Source organism: Lampetra fluviatilis, chromosome 69 (assembly GCF_964198595.1).
Source record: "Lampetra fluviatilis chromosome 69, kcLamFluv1.1, whole genome shotgun sequence".
Lineage (NCBI taxonomy): Eukaryota > Metazoa > Chordata > Hyperoartia > Petromyzontiformes > Petromyzontidae > Lampetra > Lampetra fluviatilis.
The window spans coordinates 5,495,691-5,519,190 of NC_136343.1; the positions used below are offsets into that span (position 1 = coordinate 5,495,691).

The window sequence follows — 23,500 nt, forward strand, 5'->3', positions numbered from 1 at the left end:
GTCTCCGTGTCTCCGTGTCTCCGTGTCTCCGTGTCTCCGTGTCTCCGTGTCTCCGTGTCTCCGTGTCTCCGTGTCTCCGTGTCTCTGTGTCTCTGTGTCTCCGTGTCTCTGTGTCTCCGTGACTCTGTGTCTCTGTGTCTCTGTGTCTCCGTGTCTCCGTGTCTCCGTGTCTCTGTGTCTCCGTGTCTCCGTGTCTCCGTGTCTCCGTGTCTCCGTGTCTCTGTGTCTCTGTGTCTCCGTGTCTCTGTGTCTCCGTGACTCTGTGTCTCTGTGTCTCTGTGTCTCCGTGTCTCTGTGTCTCCGTGTCTCCGTGTCTCTGTGTCTCCGTGTCTCCGTGTCTCCGTGTCTCTGTGTCCCTGTGTCTCTGTGTCTCTGTGTCTCCGTGTCTCTGTGTCTCCGTGTCTCTGTGTCTCCGTGTCTCTGTGTCTCTGTGTCTCTGTGTCTCTGTGTCTCTGTGTCCCCGTGTCTCCGTGTCTCTGTGTCTCTGTGTCTCCGTGTCTCCGTGTCTCTGTGTCTCCGTGTCTCCGTGACTCTGTGTCTCCGTGTCTCCGTGTCTCCGTGTCTCTGTGTCTCTGTGTCTCCGTGTCTCCGTGTCTCTGTGTCTCTGTGTCTCTGTGTCTCTGTGTCTCTGTGTCTCTGTGTCTCTGTGACTCTGTGTCTCCGTGACTCTGTGTCTCTGTGTCTCTGTGTCTCTGTGTCTCTGTGTCTCTGTGTCTCTGTGTCTCCGTGACTCCGTGTCTCTGTGTCTCTGTGTCTCTGTGTCTCCGTGTCTCCGTGTCTCCGTGTCTCTGTGTCTCTGTGTCTCCGTGTCTCTGTGTCTCCGTGTCTCCGTGTCTCTGTGTCTCTGTGTCTCCGTGTCTCCGTGTCTCTGTGTCTCTGTGTCTCCGTGTCTCCGTGTCTCCGTGTCTCTGTGTCTCTGTGTCTCCGTGTCTCCGTGTCTCCGTGTCTCCGTGTCTCCGTGTCTCCGTGTCTCTGTGTCTCCGTGTCTCCGTGTCTCCGTGTCTCCGTGTCTCCGTGTCTCTGTGTCTCCGTGTCTCCGTGTCTCCGTGTCTCTGTGTCTCCGTGTCTCCGTGTCTCTGTGTCTCCGTGTCTCCGTGTCTCCGTGTCTCCGTGTCTCCGTGTCTCCGTGTCTCCGTGTCTCTGTGTCTCTGTGTCTCTGTGTCTCCGTGTCTCCGTGTCTCCGTGTCTCTGTGTCTCCGTGTCTCCGTGTCTCTGTGTCTCTGTGTCTCTGTGTCTCCGTGTCTCCGTGTCTCTGTGTCTCTGTGTCCCTGTGTCTCTGTGTCTCTGTGTCTCCGTGTCTCTGTGTCTCTGTGTCTCCGTGTCTCTGTGTCTCCGTGTCTCCGTGTCTCCGTGTCTCCGTGTCTCTGTGTCTCCGTGTCTCTGTGTCTCCGTGTCTCCGTGTCTCTGTGTCTCCGTGTCTCCGTGTCTCCGTGTCTCCGTGTCCCTGTGTCTCCGTGTCTCTGTGTCTCCATGTCTCCGTGTCTCTGTGTCTCTGTGTCCCTGTGTCTCTGTGTCTCCGTGTCTCCGTGTCTCCGTGTCTCCGTGTCTCTGTGTCTCCGTGTCTCAGTGTCTCCGTGTCTCCGTGTCTCTGTGTCTCTGTGTCTCTGTGTCTCCGTGTCTCTGTGTCTCCGTGACTCTGTGTCTCTGTGTCTCTGTGTCTCCGTGTCTCCGTGTCTCCGTGTCTCTGTGTCTCCGTGTCTCCGTGTCTCCGTGTCTCCGTGTCTCCGTGTCTCTGTGTCTCTGTGTCTCCGTGTCTCTGTGTCTCCGTGACTCTGTGTCTCTGTGTCTCTGTGTCTCCGTGTCTCTGTGTCTCCGTGTCTCCGTGTCTCTGTGTCTCCGTGTCTCCGTGTCTCCGTGTCTCTGTGTCCCTGTGTCTCTGTGTCTCTGTGTCTCCGTGTCTCTGTGTCTCCGTGTCTCTGTGTCTCCGTGTCTCTGTGTCTCTGTGTCTCTGTGTCTCTGTGTCTCTGTGTCCCCGTGTCTCCGTGTCTCTGTGTCTCTGTGTCTCCGTGTCTCCGTGTCTCTGTGTCTCCGTGTCTCCGTGACTCTGTGTCTCCGTGTCTCCGTGTCTCCGTGTCTCTGTGTCTCTGTGTCTCCGTGTCTCCGTGTCTCTGTGTCTCTGTGTCTCTGTGTCTCTGTGTCTCTGTGTCTCTGTGTCTCTGTGACTCTGTGTCTCCGTGACTCTGTGTCTCTGTGTCTCTGTGTCTCTGTGTCTCTGTGTCTCTGTGTCTCTGTGTCTCCGTGACTCCGTGTCTCTGTGTCTCTGTGTCTCTGTGTCTCCGTGTCTCCGTGTCTCCGTGTCTCTGTGTCTCTGTGTCTCCGTGTCTCTGTGTCTCCGTGTCTCCGTGTCTCTGTGTCTCTGTGTCTCCGTGTCTCCGTGTCTCCGTGTCTCTGTGTCTCCGTGTCTCCGTGTCTCCGTGTCTCTGTGTCTCTGTGTCTCCGTGTCTCCGTGTCTCCGTGTCTCCGTGTCTCCGTGTCTCCGTGTCTCTGTGTCTCCGTGTCTCCGTGTCTCCGTGTCTCCGTGTCTCCGTGTCTCTGTGTCTCCGTGTCTCCGTGTCTCCGTGTCTCTGTGTCTCCGTGTCTCCGTGTCTCTGTGTCTCCGTGTCTCCGTGTCTCCGTGTCTCCGTGTCTCCGTGTCTCCGTGTCTCCGTGTCTCTGTGTCTCTGTGTCTCTGTGTCTCCGTGTCTCCGTGTCTCCGTGTCTCTGTGTCTCCGTGTCTCCGTGTCTCTGTGTCTCTGTGTCTCTGTGTCTCCGTGTCTCCGTGTCTCTGTGTCTCTGTGTCCCTGTGTCTCTGTGTCTCTGTGTCTCCGTGTCTCTGTGTCTCTGTGTCTCCGTGTCTCTGTGTCTCCGTGTCTCCGTGTCTCCGTGTCTCCGTGTCTCTGTGTCTCCGTGTCTCTGTGTCTCCGTGTCTCCGTGTCTCTGTGTCTCCGTGTCTCCGTGTCTCCGTGTCTCCGTGTCCCTGTGTCTCCGTGTCTCTGTGTCTCCGTGTCTCCGTGTCTCTGTGTCTCTGTGTCCCTGTGTCTCTGTGTCTCCGTGTCTCCGTGTCTCCGTGTCTCCGTGTCTCTGTGTCTCCGTGTCTCAGTGTCTCCGTGTCTCCGTGTCTCTGTGTCTCTGTGTCTCCGTGTCTCCGTGTCTCTGTGTCTCCGTGTCTCTGTGTCTCCGTGTCTCTGTGTCTCTGTGTCTCTGTGTCTCCGTGTCTCTGTGTCTCCGTGTCTCCGTGTCTCTGTGTCTCTGTGTCTCCGTGTCCCTGTGTCTCCGTGTCTCTGTGTCTCTGTGTCTCCGTGTCTCCGTGTCTCCGTGTCTCCGTGTCTCTGTGTCTCCGTGTCTCCGTGTCTCTGTGTCTCTGTGTCTCTGTGTCTCTGTGTCTCCGTGTCTCCGTGTCTCTGTGTCTCCGTGTCTCCGTGTCTCTGTGTCTCCGTGTCTCTGTGTCTCCGTGTCTCTGTGTCTCTGTGTCTCTGTGTCTCCGTGTCTCTGTGTCTCCGTGTCTCCGTGTCTCTGTGTCTCTGTGTCTCCGTGTCCCTGTGTCTCCGTGTCTCTGTGTCTCTGTGTCTCCGTGTCTCCGTGTCTCCGTGTCTCCGTGTCTCTGTGTCTCCGTGTCTCCGTGTCTCTGTGTCTCTGTGTCTCTGTGTCTCCGTGTCTCCGTGTCTCTGTGTCTCTGTGTCTCTGTGTCTCTGTGTCTCCGTGTCTCTGTGTCTCCGTGTCTCCGTGACTCCGTGTCTCTGTGTCTCTGTGTCTCTGTGTCTCTGTGTCTCCGTGTCTCCGTGTCTCTGTGTCTCCGTGTCTCCGTGTCTCCGTGTCTCTGTGTCTCTGTGTCTCTGTGTCTCTGTGTCTCCGTGTCTCTGTGTCTCTGTGTCTCCGTGTCTCCGTGTCTCCGTGTCTCTGTGTCTCTGTGTCTCCGTGTCTCTGTGTCTCTGTGTCTCCGTGTCTCCGTGTCTCCGTGTCTCTGTGTCTCTGTGTCTCTGTGTCTCTGTGTCTCCGTGTCTCTGTGTCTCTGTGTCTCCGTGTCTCCGTGTCTCTGTGTCTCTGTGTCTCTGTGTCTCCGTGTCTCCGTGTCTCCGTGTCTCCGTGTCTCTGTGTCTCCGTGTCTCCGTGTCTCCGTGTCTCCGTGTCTCCGTGTCTCCGTGTCTCCGTGTCTCCGTGTCTCCGTGTCTCCGTGTCTCCGTGTCTCCGTGTCTCTGTGTCTCTGTGTCTCCGTGTCTCTGTGTCTCCGTGACTCTGTGTCTCTGTGTCTCTGTGTCTCCGTGTCTCCGTGTCTCCGTGTCTCTGTGTCTCCGTGTCTCCGTGTCTCCGTGTCTCCGTGTCTCCGTGTCTCTGTGTCTCTGTGTCTCCGTGTCTCTGTGTCTCCGTGACTCTGTGTCTCTGTGTCTCTGTGTCTCCGTGTCTCTGTGTCTCCGTGTCTCCGTGTCTCTGTGTCTCCGTGTCTCCGTGTCTCCGTGTCTCTGTGTCCCTGTGTCTCTGTGTCTCTGTGTCTCCGTGTCTCTGTGTCTCCGTGTCTCTGTGTCTCCGTGTCTCTGTGTCTCTGTGTCTCTGTGTCTCTGTGTCTCTGTGTCCCCGTGTCTCCGTGTCTCTGTGTCTCTGTGTCTCCGTGTCTCCGTGTCTCTGTGTCTCCGTGTCTCCGTGACTCTGTGTCTCCGTGTCTCCGTGTCTCCGTGTCTCTGTGTCTCTGTGTCTCCGTGTCTCTGTGTCTCTGTGTCTCTGTGTCTCTGTGTCTCTGTGTCTCTGTGTCTCTGTGTCTCTGTGACTCTGTGTCTCCGTGACTCTGTGTCTCTGTGTCTCTGTGTCTCTGTGTCTCTGTGTCTCTGTGTCTCTGTGTCTCCGTGACTCCGTGTCTCTGTGTCTCTGTGTCTCTGTGTCTCCGTGTCTCCGTGTCTCCGTGTCTCCGTGTCTCTGTGTCTCCGTGTCTCTGTGTCTCCGTGTCTCCGTGTCTCTGTGTCTCTGTGTCTCCGTGTCTCCGTGTCTCTGTGTCTCTGTGTCTCCGTGTCTCCGTGTCTCCGTGTCTCTGTGTCTCTGTGTCTCTGTGTCTCCGTGTCTCCGTGTCTCCGTGTCTCCGTGTCTCCGTGTCTCCGTGTCTCTGTGTCTCCGTGTCTCCGTGTCTCTGTGTCTCCGTGTCTCCGTGTCTCCGTGTCTCCGTGTCTCCGTGTCTCCGTGTCTCTGTGTCTCCGTGTCTCCGTGTCTCCGTGTCTCCGTGTCTCCGTGTCTCCGTGTCTCCGTGTCTCCGTGTCTCTGTGTCTCCGTGTCTCTGTGTCTCTGTGTCTCTGTGTCTCCGTGTCTCCGTGTCTCCGTGTCTCTGTGTCTCCGTGTCTCTGTGTCTCTGTGTCTCTGTGTCTCTGTGTCTCCGTGTCTCCGTGTCTCCGTGTCTCCGTGTCTCCGTGTCTCTGTGTCTCTGTGTCTCTGTGTCTCTGTGTCTCTGTGTCTCACTGTCTCTCTCTCTGTGTCTCCGTGTCTCCGTGTCTCCGTGTCTCTGTGTCTCTGTGTCTCTGTGTCTCCGTGTCTCCGTGTCTCTGTGTCTCTGTGTCTCACTGTCTCTCTCTCTGTGTCTCCGTGTCTCTGTGTCTCTGTGTCTCTGTGTCTCTGTGTCTCCGTGTCTCCGTGTCTCTGTGTCTCTGTGTCTCTGTGTCTCTGTGTCTCCGTGTCTCTGTGTCTCCGTGTCTCTGTGTCTCCGTGTCTCCGTGTCCCCGTGTCTCCGTGTCCCCGTGTCTCTGTGTCCCCGTGTCTCTGTGTCTCTGTGTCTCTGTGTCTCTGTGTCTCCGTGTCTCCGTGTCTCTGTCCCCGTGTCTCACTGTCTCCGTGTCTCTGTCCCCGTGTCTCACTGTCTCCGTGTGTCTCTCTGTCTCATTGTCTCACTGTCTCTCCGTGTCTCCGTGTCTCTGTGTCTCTCTCTCTCTGTGTCTCCGTGTCTCACTTTCTCTGTCTCACTGTCTCTCTCTCCGTGTCTCTGTCTCCCTGTGTCCCCGTGTCTCTGTGTCTCCGTGTCTCTGTCCCCGTGTCTCACTGTCTCCGTGTCTCCGTGTCTCTGTCTCTCCGTGTCTCATTGTCTCACTGTCTCTCTCCGTGTCTCTCCGTGTCTCCGTGTCTCACCGTGTCTCCGTGTGTCTCTGTGTCTCCGTGTCTCTGTCTCTGTGCAGCCATCCAACAAAAGACGGTGAACTGGAGAGGATTCCTGGTCAAGGCTCTCACAGGCGCCTCCACCCTCACTGCGGACTTCCACACACAGGTCAGAGTCCACCACCACCTAGTCCACCTCCTAGTCCACCACCACCACCACCTCCTAGTCCACCTCCACCACCTCGAGTGACTGAGTGAGTGTCTGTGTGAGTGAGTGAGTGAGTGACTGTCTGACTGACTGAGTGTCTGTGTGAGTGACTGACTGAGTGAGTGAGTGACTGACTGACTGAGTGAGTGAGTGACTGACTGACTGAGTGAGTGTCTGAGTGAGTGTCTGTGTGACTGACTGAGTGTCTGTGTGAGTGACTGAGTGAGTGACTGTCTGACTGACTGAGTGTCTGTGTGAGTGACTGACTGACTGACTGACTGAGTGTCTGTGTGAGTGACTGACTGACTGAGTGAGTGAGTGACTGACTGACTGAGTGTCTGAGTGAGTGTCTGTGTGAGTGACTGAGTGACTGAGTGTCTGTGTGTGTGACTGACTGAGTGACTGAGTGTCTGAGTGACTGACTGACTGACTGACTGAGTGATTGAGTGGGTGAGTGACTGACTGACTGAGTGAGTGAGTGACTGACTGACTGACTGAGTGTCTGTGTGAGTGACTGACTGACTGAGTGAGTGAGTGAGTGACTGAGTGAGTGTCTGTGTGAGTGAGTGACTGTCTGACTGACTGAGTGTCTGTGTGAGTGACTGACTGACTGACTGAGTGAGTGAGTGAGTGAGTGAGTGACTGAGTGAGTGAGTGAGTGAGTGACTGACTGAGTGTCTGTGTGAGTGACTGACTGACTGAGTGAGTGTCTGAGTGAGTGTCTGTGTGACTGACTGAGTGTCTGTGTGAGTGACTGACTGACGGAGTGATTGAGTGAGTGAGTGACTGACTGACTGAGTGAGTGAGTGAGTGACTGACTGACTGAGTGTCTGAGTGAGTGTCTGTGTGACTGACTGAGTGTCTGTGTGAGTGAGTGAGTGACTGAGTGAGTGTCTGAGTGAGTGTCTGTGTGACTGACTGAGTGTCTGTGTGAGTGACTGAGTGAGTGTCTGTGTGACTGACTGAGTGACTGAGTGTCTGTGTGTGTGACTGACTGAGTGACTGAGTGTCTGAGTGAGTGACTGAGTGAGTGACTGAGTGAGTGTCTGTGTGAGTGTCTGAGTGAGTGAGTGTCTGTGTGAGTGTCTGAGTGAGTGAGTGTCTGTGTGAGTGAGTGAGTGTCTGTGTGAGTGACTGAGTGAGTGAGTGTCTGAGTGTGTGAGTGAGTGTCTGTGTGAGGGACTGAGTGAGTGTCTGTGTGAGTGACTGAGTGTCTGTGTGAGTGAGTGACTGAGTGAGTGTCTGAGTGAGTGAGTGTCTGTGTGAGTGTCTGAGTGAGTGAGTGTCTGAGTGAGTGAGTGTCTGAGTGTGTGAATGAGTGTCTGTGTGAGTGACTGAGTGTCTGTGTGAGTGTCTGAGTGAGTGAGTGTCTGTGTGAGTGTCTGAGTGAGTGAGTGTCTGTGTGAGTGTCTGAGTGAGTGAGTGTCTGAGTGTGTGAGTGAGTGTCTGTGTGAGTGACTGAGTGAGTGTCTGTGTGAGTGAGTGAGTGTCTGTGTGAGTGAGTGAGTGAGTGTCTGTGTGAGTGTCTGAGTGAGTGAGTGTCTGTGTGAGTGTCTGAGTGAGTGAGTGTCTGAGTGTGTGAGTGAGTGTCTGTGTGAGTGACTGAGTGTCGGTGTGAGTGACTGAGTGAGTGAGTGTCTGTGTGAGTGTCTGAGTGAGTGAGTGTCTGAGTGTGTGAGTGAGTGTCTGTGTGAGTGACTGAGTGAGTGTCTGTGTGAGTGAGTGAGTGTCTGTGTGAGTGAGTGAGTGAGTGTCTGTGTGAGTGTCTGAGTGAGTGAGTGTCTGTGTGAGTGTCTGAGTGAGTGAGTGTCTGAGTGTGTGAGTGAGTGTCTGTGTGAGTGACTGAGTGTCGGTGTGAGTGACTGAGTGAGTGAGTGTCTGTGTGAGTGTCTGAGTGAGTGAGTGTCTGAGTGTGTGAGTGAGTGTCTGTGTGAGTGACTGAGTGAGTGTCTGTGTGAGTGAGTGAGTGTCTGTGTGAGTGAGTGAGTGAGTGTCTGTGTGAGTGTCTGAGTGAGTGAGTGTCTGTGTGAGTGTCTGAGTGAGTGAGTGTCTGAGTGTGTGAGTGAGTGTCTGTGTGAGTGACTGAGTGTCGGTGTGAGTGACTGAGTGAGTGAGTGTCTGTGTGAGTGTCTGAGTGAGTGAGTGTCTGAGTGTGTGAGTGAGTGTCTGTGTGAGTGACTGAGTGAGTGTCTGTGTGAGTGAGTGAGTGTCTGTGTGAGTGAGTGAGTGAGTGTCTGTGTGAGTGTCTGAGTGACTGAGTGTCGGTGTGAGTGACTGAGTGAGTGTTTAACTAACTAACTGTCTGTGTGTCTCCCCACCCAGGTTCTGTCCGCCATGCGTGTCTCTGTGTGAGTGAGTGACTGAGTGTCTGTGTGAGTGAGTGTCTGTGTGAGTGAGTGTCTGTGTGAGTGAGTGTCTGTGTGAGTGAGTGTCTGTGTGAGTGTCTGACTGACTGAGTGACTGTGTGACTGTGTGACTGACTGAGTGTCTGTGTGAGTGTCTAAGTTAGTGTCTAAGTGACTGACTGAGTGTCTGACTGACTGACTGACTGTGTGCAGGTGCTGTCCGCCATGCGTGTCTCTGTGTGACTGACTGAGTGTCTGTGTGAGTGACTGACTGAGTGACTGACTGACTGAGTGACTGACTGACTGAGTGACTGACTAACTGACTAACTAACTGACTGACTGACTTACTAACTGACTGTCTGTCTCCCAACCCAGGTGCTGTCCGCCATGCGTGTCTCTGTGTGTGTAAGTGAGTGAATGAGTGAGTAACTGACTAACTGACTGACTGACTGACTGACTGGCTAACTAACTGACTGACTTGACTGACTGACTGTGCAGGTGCTGTCCGCCATGCGTGTCTCTGTGTGAGTGAGTAATTGTCTGTGTGAGTGTCTGTGTGAGTGACTGAGTGTCTAACTAACTGACTAACTGACTCACTGACTGACTGACTGTGTGCAGGTGCTGTCCGCCATGCGTGTCTCTGTGTGACTGAGTGAGTGTCTGTGTGAGTGACTGACTGACTGACTAACTGACTGACTAACTGACTGACTGACTAACTGACTAACTAACTGACTGACTTGACTGACTGACTGTGTGCAGGTGCTGTCCGCCATGCGTGTCTCTGCCCGCGTGGGCTCTGCGCTCGAGGTGGTGGACAAGTCCCAGGTGTCTCGCATGCGCCGGGCGGTCATCCAGAAGATTGTGGGAGGTCGACTCCTCTTGCGCTACTGTAGCCTCTCCCAGCCCGCCACAACCACAACAACCGCCACAACAACCGCAACAACTTCAGCCCGGCAGCGAAAGCACCCGGCGGCCACGCTGGTCAAAGGGCGACCCCGGGCAGTGACCCCCAAGGGCGGGGGAGGGGGCGTGACCTCCGTGACCTCCGTGACCTCCAAGGCGGTCAGCGGTGAACGACGGCGGAGGCAGCAGAGGAGGCGGCGATGCGGTGGCGGTGGTGGCGGTGGTGGTGGCGGTGGTGGTGGTGGTGGCGGTGGTGGTGAGGACGATGGTGGTGGTGGTGGTGGTGAGGAGGGTGATGGCGAGGATGGCGAGGTTGGTGATGGTGGTGAGGGCAGCGATGATGGTGATGGTGATGAGGAGGAGGAGGAGGATGGTGAGGAGTTTTGGTGTCACATGCTCAGCCCGCTGATCCACCCCGTTGGGTGGGCCGAGAGGGTGGGGCACCCCATCGCCTACGGTGGGCTGAGGGGTGGGGCAGTGTGTGTGTGTCTGTGTGTGTGTGTGTGTGTCTGTGTGTGTGTGTGTGTGTCTGTGTGTGTGTGTGTCACTGTGTGTGTGTGTCTGTGTGTGTGTGTGTGTGTGTCACTGTGTGTGTGTCTGTGTGTGTGTGTGTGTCACTGTGTGTGTGTGTGTGTCTGTGTGTGTGTGTCACTGTGTGTGTGTCTGTGTGTGTGTGTCACTGTGTGTGTGTCTGTGTGTGTGTGTCACTGTGTGTGTGTGTGTGTCTGTGTGTGTCTGTGTGTGTGTGTGTGTGTGTGTCACTGTGTGTGTGTGTGTGTCTGTGTGTGTGTGTCACTGTGTGTGTGTGTCACTGTGTGTGTGTGTGTGTCTGTGTGTGTGTGTGTGTCACTGTGTGTGTGTGTGTGTCTGTGTGTGTGTGTCTGTGTGTGTGTGTCACTGTGTGTGTGTGTGTGTCTGTGTGTGTGTGTCACTGTGTGTGTGTCTGTGTGTGTGTGTCACTGTGTGTGTGTGTGTGTCTGTGTGTGTCTGTGTGTGTGTGTGTGTGTGTGTCACTGTGTGTGTGTGTGTGTCTGTGTGTGTGTGTCACTGTGTGTGTGTCTGTGTGTGTGTGTCACTGTGTGTGTGTGTGTGTCTGTGTGTGTCTGTGTGTGTGTGTGTCTGTGTGTGTGTGTCTGTGTGTGTGTGTGTGTCTGTGTGTGTGTGTCTGTGTGTGTGTGTGTCTGTGTGTGTGTGTCACTGTGTGTGTGTGTGTGTGTCTGTGTGTGTCTGTGTGTGTGTGTGTGTGTCTGTGTGTGTGTGTCTGTGTGTGTGTGTCACTGTGTGTGTGTGTGTGTCTGTGTGTGTGTGTCACTGTGTGTGTGTCTGTGTGTGTGTGTCACTGTGTGTGTGTGTGTGTCACTGTGTGTGTGTGTGTGTCTGTGTGTGTGTGTCACTGTGTGTGTGTGTGTCTGTGTGTGTGTGTCACTGTGTGTGTGTGTGTCTGTGTGTGTGTGTCACTGTGTGTGTGTGTCACTGTGTGTGTGTGTGTGTGTCTGTGTGTGTGTGTCACTGTGTGTGTGTGTGTCTGTGTGTGTGTGTCACTGTGTGTGTGTGTCTGTGTGTGTGTGTCACTGTGTGTGTGTGTGTCTGTGTGTGTGTGTCTGTGTGTGTGTGTCACTGTGTGTGTGTGTGTGTGTCACTGTATGTGTGTGTGTCTGTGTGTGTGTCTGTGTGTGTGTGTCTCTCACCGTGTCTCTCTCACCGTGTCTCTCTCACCGTGTCTCTCTCACCGTGTCTCTCTCACCGTGTCTCTCTCACCGTGTCTCTCTCACCGTGTCTCTCTCACCGTGTCTCTCTCTCCGTGTCTCTCTCACCGTGTCTCTCTCACCGTGTCTCTCACCGTGTCTCTCACCGTGTCTCTCTCACCGTGTCTCTCTCCGTGTCTCTGTCTCTGCAGGCTCAAAGGTGATGCCAATGGAAGCTGCTGTTGGCTTCTTTAGGAAGGTGAGTCCTGGTGGTGGTGGTGGTGGTCTTAGTGGTGGTGGTGGTGGGTTTAGTGGTGGTGGTGGTGGGTTTAGTGGTGGTGGTGGTGGTGGTCTTAGTGGTGGTGGTGGTGGTGGGTTTAGTGGTGGTGGTGGTGGTGGTGGTCTTAGTGGTGGTGGTGGTGGGTTTAGTGGTGGTGGTGGTGGTCTTAGTGGTGGTGGTGGTGGGTTTAGTGGTGGTGGTGGTGGTGGTCTTAGTGGTGGTGGTGGTGGGTTTAGTGGTGGTGGGTTTAGTGGTGGTGGTGGTGGTGGTCTTAGTGGTGGTGGTGGTGGGTTTAGTGGTGGTGGTGGTGGTGGGTTTAGTGGTGGTGGGTTTAGTGGTGGTGGTGGTGGTGGGATTAGTGGTGGTGGTGGTGGTCTTAGTGGTGGTGGTGGTGGGTTTAGTGGTGGTGGTGGTGGTGGGTTTAGTGGTGGTGGTGGTGGTGGTGGGTTTAGTGGTGGTGGTGGTGGTGGTGGTCTTAGTGGTGGTGGTGGTGGGTTTAGTGGTGGTGGTGGTGGTGGTGGGTTTAGTGGTGGTGGTGGTGGTGGGTTTAGTGGTGGTGGTGGTGGTCTTAGTGGTGGTGGTGGTGGGTTTAGTGGTGGTGGTGGTGGTGGGTTTAGTGGTGGTGGTGGTGGTGGTCTTAGTGGTGGTGGTGGTGGGATTAGTGGTGGTGGTGGTGGTCTTAGTGGTGGTGGTGGTGGGTTTAGTGGTGGTGGTGGTGGTGGGTTTAGTGGTGGTGGTGGTGGTGGGTTTAGTGGTGGTGGTGGTGGTGGTGGTCTTAGTGGTGGTGGTGGTGGGTTTAGTGGTGGTGGTGGTGGTGGTGGGTTTAGTGGTGGTGGTGGTGGTGGTGGGTTTAGTGGTGGTGGTGGTGGTGGTCTTAGTGGTGGTGGTGGTGGGTTTAGTGGTGGTGGTGGTGGGTTTAGTGGTGGTGGTGGTGGTGGTCTTAGTGGTGGTGGTGGTGGGTTTAGTGGTGGTGGTGGTGGTGGTGGGTTTAGTGGTGGTGGTGGTGGTGGGTTTAGTGGTGGTGGTGGTGGTGGTCTTAGTGGTGGTGGTGGTGGGTTTAGTGGTGGTGGTGGTGGGTTTAGTGGTGGTGGTGGTGGTGGGTTTAGTGGTGGTGGTGGTGGTGGTCTTAGTGGTGGTGGTGGTGGGTTTAGTGGTGGTGGTGGTGGTGGGTTTAGTGGTGGTGGTGGTGGTGGTGGTGGTGGTGGTGGTGGGTTTAGTGGTGGTGGTGGTGGTCTTAGTGGTGGTGGTGGTGGTGGGTTTAGTGGTGGTGGTGGTGGTGGGTTTAGTGGTGGTGGTGGTGGTGGGATTAGTGGTGGTGGTGGTGGTCTTAGTGGTGGTGGTGGTGGGTTTAGTGGTGGTGGTGGTGGTGGTCTTAGTGGTGGTGGTGGTGGTGGTGGTGGTCTTAGTGGTGGTGGTGGTGGGTTTAGTGGTGGTGGTGGTGGTGGTGGGTTTAGTGGTGGTGGTGGTGGTGGGTTTAGTGGTGGTGGTGGTGGTGGTCTTAGTGGTGGTGGTGGTGGGTTTAGTGGTGGTGGTGGTGGGTTTAGTGGTGGTGGTGGTGGTGGGTTTAGTGGTGGTGGTGGTGGTGGTCTTAGTGGTGGTGGTGGTGGGTTTAGTGGTGGTGGTGGTGGTGGGTTTAGTGGTGGTGGTGGTGGTGGTGGTGGGTTTAGTGGTGGTGGTGGTGGTCTTAGTGGTGGTGGTGGTGGTGGGTTTAGTGGTGGTGGTGGTGGTGGGTTTAGTGGTGGTGGTGGTGGTGGGATTAGTGGTGGTGGTGGTGGTCTTAGTGGTGGTGGTGGTGGGTTTAGTGGTGGTGGTGGTGGTGGTCTTAGTGGTGGTGGTGGTGGTGGTGGTGGTCTTAGTGGTGGTGGTGGTGGTGGGTTTAGTGGTGGTGGTGGTGGTCTTAGTGGTGGTGGTGGTGGTCTTAGTGGTGGTGGTGGTGGTCTTAGTGGTGGTGGTGGTGGGTTTAGTGGTGGTGGTGGTGGTCTTAGTGGTGGTGGTGGTGGGTTTAGTGGTGGTGGTGGTGGTGGTGGTGGGTTTAGTGGTGGTGGTGGTGGAGGAGGAGGAGGAGGTGGTGGTGGTGGTGGTGGTGGGTTTAGTGGTGGTGGTGGTGGTGGTGGTGGTGGTGGGTTTAGTGGTGGTGGTGGTGGTGGGTTTAGTGGTGGTGGTGGTGGTGGTGGTGGGTTTAGTGGTGGTGGTGGTGGGTTTAGTGGTGGTGGGTTTAGTGGTGGTGGTGGTGGTGGTGGTCTTAGTGGTGGTGGTGGTGGGTTTAGTGGTGGTGCCGGTTGATGTTATAGTGGTGGTGGTGGTGGGTTTAGTGGTGGTGGTGGTGGTTACAGTGGTGGTGGTTGATGTTATCGTGGTGGTGGTGGTAGTGGTGATGGTTACAGTGGTTGTGGTGTTTGTGGTTGTTGTTGTAGTAGTGATTATTGTTTTGGTGGTTGTTGTTGTTGTAGTGGTTGTGATTGTTGTTGTAGTGGTTGTGGTTGTAGTGCTTGTTGTTGTTGTGATTGTTGTGGTGGTTGTTGTTGTAGTAGTTGTTGTTGTGGTTGTTGTTGTGATTGTTGTGGTTGTTGTTGTTGTGGTTGTGCTGCAGGAGAGGGAGGTGAAGATGCAGGAGGGGTCGTGGTTCCAGGAGGGAATGAAGTTGGAGGCAATCGACCCCCTCAACTTGTCCACCATCTGTGTGGCCACCGTGCGGAGGGTGAGCAAACACTCACCCACCACTCACCCACTCACTCACCCACCACTCAGTGAGTCACTCAGAGAGTCACTCAGTCACTCACTCAGTCACTCACTCACTCACTCACCCACTCAGTGAGTCACTCACTCACTCAGTGAGTCACTCAGTGAGTCACTCACCCACTCAGTGAGTCACTCACTCAGTCACTCACCCACTCACTCACCCACTCACTCACCCTCAACTTGTCCACCATCTGTGTGGCCACCGTGCGGAGGGTGAGCAAACACTCACCCACCACTCACCCACTCACTCACCCACCATTCAGTGAGTCACTCGGAGAGTCACTCAGTCACTCACTCACTCACCCACTCAGTGAGTCACTCACTCACTCAGTGAGTCACTCAGAGAGTCACTCAGTCACTCACTCACTCACCCACTCACCCACTCAGTGAGTCACTCACCCACTCACTCAGTGAGTCACTCAGAGAGTCACTCAGTCACTCACTCACTCACCCACTCACCCACTCACTCACCCACTCACTCACCCTCAACTTGTCCACCATCTGTGTGGCCACCGTGCGGAGGGTAAGCAAACACTCACCCACACTCACTCACCCACCACTCAGTGAGTCACTCAGATAGTCACTCAGTCACTCACATCAGTCACTCACCCACTCAGTGAGTCACTCACTCACTCAGTGAGTCACTCAGTGAGTCACTCACCCACTCAGTGAGTCACTCACTCACTCGCTCACTCAGTGAGTCACTCACTCACTCACTCAGTGAGTCACTCAGAGAGTCACTCAGTCACTCACTCACCCACTCACTCACCCACTCACTCACCCTCAACTTGTCCACCATCTGTGTGGCCACCGTGCGGAGGGTGAGCAAACACTCACCCACCACTCACCCACTCACTCACCCACCACCCAGTGAGTCACTCACTCAGTCACTCACTCACCCACTCACTCACCCACTCACTCACTCACTCACCCACCACTCAGTGAGTCACTCAGAGAGTCACTCAGTCACTCACTCAGTCACTCACTCACCCACTCACTCAGTCACCCACTCACTCACCCACTCACTCACCCTCAACTTGTCCACCATCTGTGTGGCCACTGTGCGGAGGGTGAGCAAACACTCACTCACCCAGTGAGTCACTCACTCAGTCACTCAGAGAGTCACTCAGAGAGTCACTCAGTCACTCACCCACTCATTGAGTCACTCACTCACTCAGTGAGTCACTCAGAGAGTCACTCAGTCACTCACTCAGTCACTCAGTCACTCACTCAGTCACTCACTCACCCACTCACTCACCCACTCACTCACTCAGTGAGTCACTCAGAGAGTCACTCAGTCACTCACTCAGTCACTCACTCACCCACTCATTGAGTCACTCACTCACTCAGTGAGTCACTCAGAGAGTCACTCAGTCACTCACTCAGTCACTCAGTCACTCACTCAGTCACTCACTCACCCACTCACTCACCCACTCACTCACTCAGTGAGTCACTCAGAGAGTCACTCAGTCACTCACTCAGTCACTCACTCACCCACTCACCCACCCACTCACTCACCCACTCACTCACTCAGTGAGTCACTCAGAGAGTCACTCAGTCACTCAGTCACTCACTCAGTCACTCACTCACCCACTCACCCACCCACTCAGTGAGTCAGTCACTCACCCACCCACTCACCCACCCACTCACTCACCCACCCACTCACTCACCCACTCACTCACCCACTCACTCACTCACTCACCCACTCACCACTCACTCACCACTCACTCACCCACTCACTCACCCTCAACTTGTCCACCATCTGTGTGGCCACCGTGCGGAGGGTGAGCAAACACTCACCCACCACTCACCCACTCGCTCACTCACTCAGTGAGTCACTCAGAGAGTCACTCAGTCACTCAGTCACTCACTCAGTCACTCACTCACCCACCCACTCACCCACCCACTCACCCACCCACCCACCCACTCACTCACTCACCCACTCAGTCACTCACTCAGTGAGTCACTCAGAGAGTCACTCAGTCACTCACTCAGTCACTCACTCAGTCACTCACTCACCCACCCACCCACTCACTCACCCACTCAGTCACTCAGTGAGTCAGTCACTCAGTCAGTCACTCACTCACCACTCATTCACCCTCACCACTCACTCACTCACTCACCCACTCAGTGAGTCACTCAGAGAGTCACTCAGTCACTCACTCAGTCACTCACTCACCCACCCACTCACCCACCCACCCACTCACTCACTCACCCACTCAGTCACTGAGTGAGTCAGTCACTCAGTCAGTCACTCACTCACCACTCACTCACCCTCACCACTCACTCACTCACTCACCCACTCAGTGAGTCACTCAGTCAGTCAGTCACTCACTCAACCATCTGTGTGGCCACCGTGCGGCGGGTGAGCAAACACTCACTCACTCACCACTCACTCACCACTCACTCACTCAGTGAGTCACTCACTCAGTCAGTGAGTCACTCAGTGAGTCACTCACCCACTCAGTCATTCAGTCACTCACTCAGTCAGTCACTCACTCAGTCACCACTCACTCACTCAGTCACTCACCCACTCACCCACCCACTCACCCACCCACTCACCCACCCACCCACTCACCCACCCACTCACCCACACACTCACCCACCCACCCACTCACCCACTCACCCACACACTCACCCACCCACTCACCCACCCACTCACCCACCCACTCACCCACCCACCCACCCACTCACCCACCCACTCACCCACCCACCCACCCACTCACCCACTCACCCACTCACCCACTCACTCACTCACCCACTCACCCACCCACCCACTCACCAACTCACTCACCACTCACTCACCCTCACCACTCACTCACCACTCACCACTCAGTCACTCAGTGAGTCACTCACTCAGTCAGTGAGTCACTCAGTCACTCAATCAGTGAGTCACTCAGTCACTCAGTCAGTGAGTCACTCAGTCACTCAGTCAGTGAGTCACCCACCCACTCAGTCACTCAGTCACTCAGTGAGTCACTCACTCAATCAGTGAGTCACTCACTCAATCAGTCAGTGAGTCACTCAGTCAGTGAGTCAGCCACCCACTCAGTCACTCAGTGAGTCACTCACTCAATCAGTGAGTCACTTACTCAATCAGTCAGTGAGTCACTCAGTCAGTGAGTCACCCACCCACTCAGTCACTCAGTGAGTCACTCACTCAATCAGTGAGTCACTCACTCAATCAGTCAGTGAGTCACTCAGTCAGTGAGTCACCCACCCACTCAGTCACTCAGTGAGTCACTCACTCAATCAGTGAGTCACTCACTCAATCAGTCAGTGAGTCACTCAGTCAGTGAGTCAGCCACCCACTCAGTCACTCAGTGAGTCACTCACTCAATCAGTGAGTCACTCACTCAATCAGTCAGTGAGTCACTCAGTCAGTGAGTCACCCACCCACTCAGTCACTCAGTGAGTCACTCACTCAATCAGTGAGTCACTCACTCAATCAGTCAGTGAGTCACTCAGTCAGTGAGTCACCCACCCACTCAGTCACTCAGTGAGTCACTCACTCAATCAGTGAGTCACTCAATCAGTCAGTGAGTCACTCAGTCAGTGAGTCACCCACCCACTCAGTCACTCAGTGAGTCACTCTCTCAATCAGTGAGTCACTCACTCAATCAGTCAGTGAGTCACTCAGTCAGTGAGTCACCCACCCACTCAGTCACTCAGTGAGTCACTCACTCAATCAGTGAGTCACTCACTCAATCAGTCAGTGAGTCACTCAGTCAGTGAGTCACCCACCCACTCAGTCACTCAGTGAGTCACTCACTCAATCAGTGAGTCACTCACTCAATCAGTCAGTGAGTCACTCAGTCAGTGAGTCACCCACCCACTCAGTCACTCAGTGAGTCACTCACTCAATCAGTGAGTCACCCAATTAGTTAGTCAGTGAGTTACTCAGTCAGTGAGTCACCCACCCACTCAGTCACTCAGTGAGTCACTCACTCAATCAGTGAGTCACTCACTCAATCAGTCAGTGAGTCACTCAGTCAGTGAGTCACCCACCCACTCAGTCACTCAGTGAGTCACTCAATCAGTGAGTCACTCAATCAGTCAGTGAGTCACTCAGTCAGTGAGTCAGCCACCCACTCAGTCACTCAGTGAGTCACTCACTCAATCAGTGAGTCACTCACTCAATCAGTCAGTGAGTCACCCACCCACTCAGTCAATTAGTGAGTCACTCACTCAATCAGTGAGTCACTCACTCAATCAGTCAGTGAGTCACTCAGTCAGTGAGTCACCCACCCACTCAGTCACTCAGTGAGTCACTCACTCAATCAGTGAGTCACTCACTCAATCAGTCAGTGAGTCACTCAGTCAGTGAGTCACCCACCCACTCAGTCACTCAGTGAGTCACTCACTCAATCAGTGAGTCACTCACTCAATCAGTCAGTGAGTCACTCAGTCAGTGAGTCACCCACCCACTCAGTCACTCAGTGAGTCACTCACTCAATCAGTGAGTCACTCAATCAGTCAGTGAGTCACTCAGTCAGTGAGTCACCCACCCACTCAGTCACTCAGTGAGTCACTCACTCAATCAGTGAGTCACTCAATCAGTGAGTCACTCACTCAATCAGTCAGTGAGTCACTCAGTCAGTGAGTCACCCACCCACTCAGTCACTCAGTGAGTCACTCAATCAGTGAGTCACTCACTCAATCAGTCAGTGAGTCACTCAGTCAGTGAGTCACCCACCCACTCAGTCACTCAGTGAGTCACTCACTCAATCAGTGAGTCACTCAATCAGTGAGTCACTCACTCAATCAGTCAGTGAGTCACTCAGTCAGTGAGTCACCCACCCACTCAGTCACTCAGTGAGTCACTCAATCAGTGAGTCACTCACTCAATCAGTCAGTGAGTCACTCAGTCAGTGAGTCACCCACCCACTCAGTCACTCAGTGAGTCACTCACTCAATCAGTGAGTCACTCACTCAATCAGTCAGTGAGTCACCCACCCACTCAGTCACTCAGTGAGTCACTCACTCAATCAGTGAGTCACTCACTCAATCAGTCAGTGAGTCACCCACCCACTCAGTCACTCAGTGAGTCACTCACTCAATCAGTGAGTCACTCACTCAATCAGTCAGTGAGTCACTCAGTCAGTGAGTCACCCACCCACTCAGTCACTCAGTGAGTCACTCACTCAATCAGTGAGTCACTCACTCAATCAGTCAGTGAGTCACTCAGTCAGTGAGTCACCCACCCACTCAGTCACTCAGTGAGTCACTCAATCAGTGAGTCACTCACTCAATCAGTCAGTGAGTCACTCAGTCAGTGAGTCACCCACCCACTCAGTCACTCAGTGAGTCACTCACTCAATCAGTGAGTCACTCACTCAATCAGTCAGTGAGTCACCCACCCACTCAGTCACTCAGTGAGTCACTCACTCAATCAGTGAGTCACTCACTCAATCAGTGAGTCACTCACTCAATCAGTCAGTGAGTCACTCAGTCAGTGAGTCACCCACCCACTCAGTGACTCAGTGAGTCACTCACTCAATCAGTGAGTCACTCACTCAATCAGTCAGTGAGTCACTCAGTCAGTGAGTCACCCACCCACTCAGTCACTCAGTGAGTCACTCACTCAATCAGTGAGTCACTCACTCAATCAGTCAGTGAGTCACCCACCCACTCAGTCACTCAGTGAGTCACTCACTCAATCAGTGAGTCACTCACTCAATCAGTCAGTGAGTCACCCACCCACTCAGTGACTCAGTGAGTCACTCACTCAATCAGTGAGTCACTCACTCAATCAGTCAGTGAGTCACTCAGTCAGTGAGTCACCCACCCACTCAGTCACTCAGTGAGTCACTCAATCAGTGAGTCACTCACTCAATCAGTCAGTGAGTCACTCAGTCAGTGAGTCACTCAGTCACTCAGTGAGTCACTCACTCAATCAGTGAGTCACTCACTCAATCAGTCAGTGAGTCACCCACCCACTCAGTGAGTCACTCACTCAATCAGTGAGTCACTCACTCAATCAGTCAGTGAGTCACTCAGTCAGTGAGTCACCCACCCACTCAGTCACTCAGTGAGTCACTCACTCAATCAGTGAGTCACTCACTCAATCAGTGAGTCACTCACTCAATCAGTCAGTGAGTCACTCAGTCAGTGAGTCACCCACCCACTCAGTCACTCAGTGAGTCACTCACTCAATCAGTGAGTCACTCACTCAATCAGTGAGTCACTCACTCAATCAGTCAGTGAGTCACTCAGTCAGTGAGTCACCCACCCACTCAGTCACTCAGTGAGTCACTCAATCAGTGAGTCACTCAATCAGTCAGTGAGTCACTCAGTCAGTGAGTCACCCACCCACTCAGTGACTCAGTGAGTCACTCACTCAATCAGAGAGTCACTCACTCAATCAGTCAGTGAGTCACCCACCCACTCAGTCACTCAGTGAGTCACTCACTCAATCAGTGAGTCACTCACTCAATCAGTCAGTGAGTCACTCAGTCAGTGAGTCACCCACCCACTCAGTCACTCAGTGAGTCACTCACTCAATCAGTGAGTCACTCAATCAGTCAGTGAGTCACTCAGTCAGTGAGTCACCCACCCACTCAGTCACTCAGTGAGTCACTCAATCAGTGAGTCACTCAATCAGTCAGTGAGTCACTCAGTCAGTGAGTCACCCACCCACTCAGTCACTCAGTGAGTCACTCACTCAATCAGTGAGTCACTCACTCAATCAGTCAGTGAGTCACTCAGTCAGTGAGTCACCCACCCACTCAGTCACTCAGTGAGTCACTCACTCAATCAGTGAGTCACTCACTCAATCAGTCAGTGAGTCACTCAGTCAGTGAGTCACCCACCCACTCAGTCACTCAGTGAGTCACTCACTCAATCAGTGAGTCACTCACTCAATCAGTCAGTGAGTCACTCAGTCAGTGAGTCACCCACCCACTCAGTCACTCAGTGAGTCACTCACTCAATCAGTGAGTCACTCAATCAGTCAGTGAGTCACTCAGTCAGTGAGTCAGCCACCCACTCAGTCACTCAGTGAGTCACTCACTCAATCAGTGAGTCACTCAATCAGTCAGTGAGTCACTCAGTCAGTGAGTCACCCACCCACTCAGTCACTCAGTGAGTCACTCACTCAATCAGTGAGTCACTCACTCAATCAGTCAGTGAGTCACCCACCCACTCAGTCACTCAGTGAGTCACTCACTCAATCAGTGAGTCACTCACTCAATCAGTCAGTGAGTCACCCACCCACTCAGTCACTCAGTGAGTCACTCACTCAATCAGTGAGTCACTCACTCAATCAGTCAGTGAGTCACTCAGTCAGTGAGTCACCCACCCACTCAGTCACTCAGTGAGTCACTCACTCAATCAGTGAGTCACTCACTCAATCAGTCAGTGAGTCACCCACCCACTCAGTCACTCAGTGAGTCACTCACTCAATCAGTGAGTCACTCAATCAGTCAGTGAGTCACTCAGTCAGTGAGTCACCCACCCACTCAGTCACTCAGTGAGTCACTCACTCAATCAGTGAGTCACTCAATCAGTCAGTGAGTCACCCACCCACTCAGTCACTCAGTGAGTCACTCACTCAATCAGTGAGTCATTCACTCAATCAGTCAGTGAGTCACTCAGTCAGTGAGTCACCCACCCACTCAGTCACTCAGTGAGTCACTCACTCAATCAGTGAGTCACTCACTCAATCAGTCAGTGAGTCACTCAGTCAGTGAGTCACCCACCCACTCAGTCACTCAGTGAGTCACTCACTCAATCAGTGAGTCACTCAATCAGTCAGTGAGTCACTCAGTCAGTGAGTCACCCACCCACTCAGTCACTCAGTGAGTCACTCACTCAATCAGTGAGTCATTCACTCAATCAGTCAGTGAGTCACTCAGTCAGTGAGTCACCCACCCACTCAGTCACTCAGTGAGTCACTCACTCAATCAGTGAGTCACTCACTCAATCAGTCAGTGAGTCACCCACCCACTCAGTGAGTCACTCACTCAATCAATCAGTGAGTCACTCACTCAATCAGTGAGTCACTCACTCAATCAGTCAGTGAGTCACCCACCCACTCAGTCACTCAGTGAGTCACTCAATCAGTGAGTCAGTCACTCAATCAGTGAGTCACTCACTCAATCAGTGAGTCACTCACTCAATCAGTCAGTGAGTCACCCACCCACTCAGTCACTCAGTGAGTCACTCAATCAGTGAGTCACTCACTCAATCAGTGAGTCACTCACTCAATCAGTCAGTGAGTCACCCACCCACTCAGTCACTCAGTGAGTCACTCACTCAATCAGTGAGTCACTCACTCAATCAGTCAGTGAGTCACTCAGTCAGTGAGTCACCCACCCACTCAGTCACTCAGTGAGTCACTCAATCAGTGAGTCACTCACTCAATCAGTGAGTCACTCACTCAATCAGTCAGTGAGTCACTCAGTCAGTGAGTCACCCACCCACTCAGTCACTCAGTGAGTCACTCACTCAATCAGTGAGTCACTCAATCAGTCAGTGAGTCACTCAGTCAGTGAGTCACCCACCCACTCAGTGACTCAGTGAGTCACTCACTCAATCAGTGAGTCACTCACTCAATCAGTCAGTGAGTCACTCAGTCAGTGAGTCACCCACCCACTCAGTCACTCAGTGAGTCACTCACTCAATCAGTGAGTCACTCACTCAATCAGTCAGTGAGTCACTCAGTCAGTGAGTCACCCACCCACTCAGTCACTCAGTGAGTCACTCACTCAATCAGTGAGTCACTCACTCAATCAGTCAGTGAGTCACCCACCCACTCAGTCACTCAGTGAGTCACTCACTCAATCAGTGAGTCACTCACTCAATCAGTCAGTGAGTCACTCAGTCAGTGAGTCACCCACCCACTCAGTCACTCAGTGAGTCACTCACTCAATCAGTGAGTCACTCACTCAATCAGTCAGTGAGTCACTCAGTCAGTGAGTCACCCACCCACTCAGTCACTCAGTGAGTCACTCAATCAGTGAGTCACTCAATCAGTCAGTGAGTCACTCAGTCAGTGAGTCACCCACCCACTCAGTGACTCAGTGAGTCACTCACTCAATCAGTGAGTCACTCACTCAATCAGTCAGTGAGTCACCCACCCACTCAGTCACTCAGTGAGTCACTCACTCAATCAGTGAGTCACTCACTCAATCAGTCAGTGAGTCACTCAGTCAGTGAGTCACCCACCCACTCAGTCACTCAGTGAGTCACTCACTCAATCAGTGAGTCACTCACTCAATCAGTCAGTGAGTCACTCAGTCAGTGAGTCACCCACCCACTCAGTCACTCAGTGAGTCACTCACTCAATCAGTGAGTC

General features: G+C 53.7%; 1 protein-coding gene across 1 annotated transcript in view; it reads left to right on the forward strand.

The window, feature by feature from the left end:
• LOC144952688 (MBT domain-containing protein 1-like) overlaps positions 1 to 23,500 on the forward strand; it is a 46,514-nt gene that overhangs the window by 10,737 nt on the left and 12,277 nt on the right. Inside the window, exons 6-9 of the mRNA XM_078883165.1 lie at positions 6,123 to 6,211; positions 9,355 to 9,955; positions 11,396 to 11,442; positions 14,054 to 14,161. Of these exons, the coding sequence (XP_078739291.1) occupies positions 6,123 to 6,211; positions 9,355 to 9,955; positions 11,396 to 11,442; positions 14,054 to 14,161 (845 nt within the window). The remainder of the gene's footprint in view (positions 1 to 6,122; positions 6,212 to 9,354; positions 9,956 to 11,395; positions 11,443 to 14,053; positions 14,162 to 23,500) is intronic.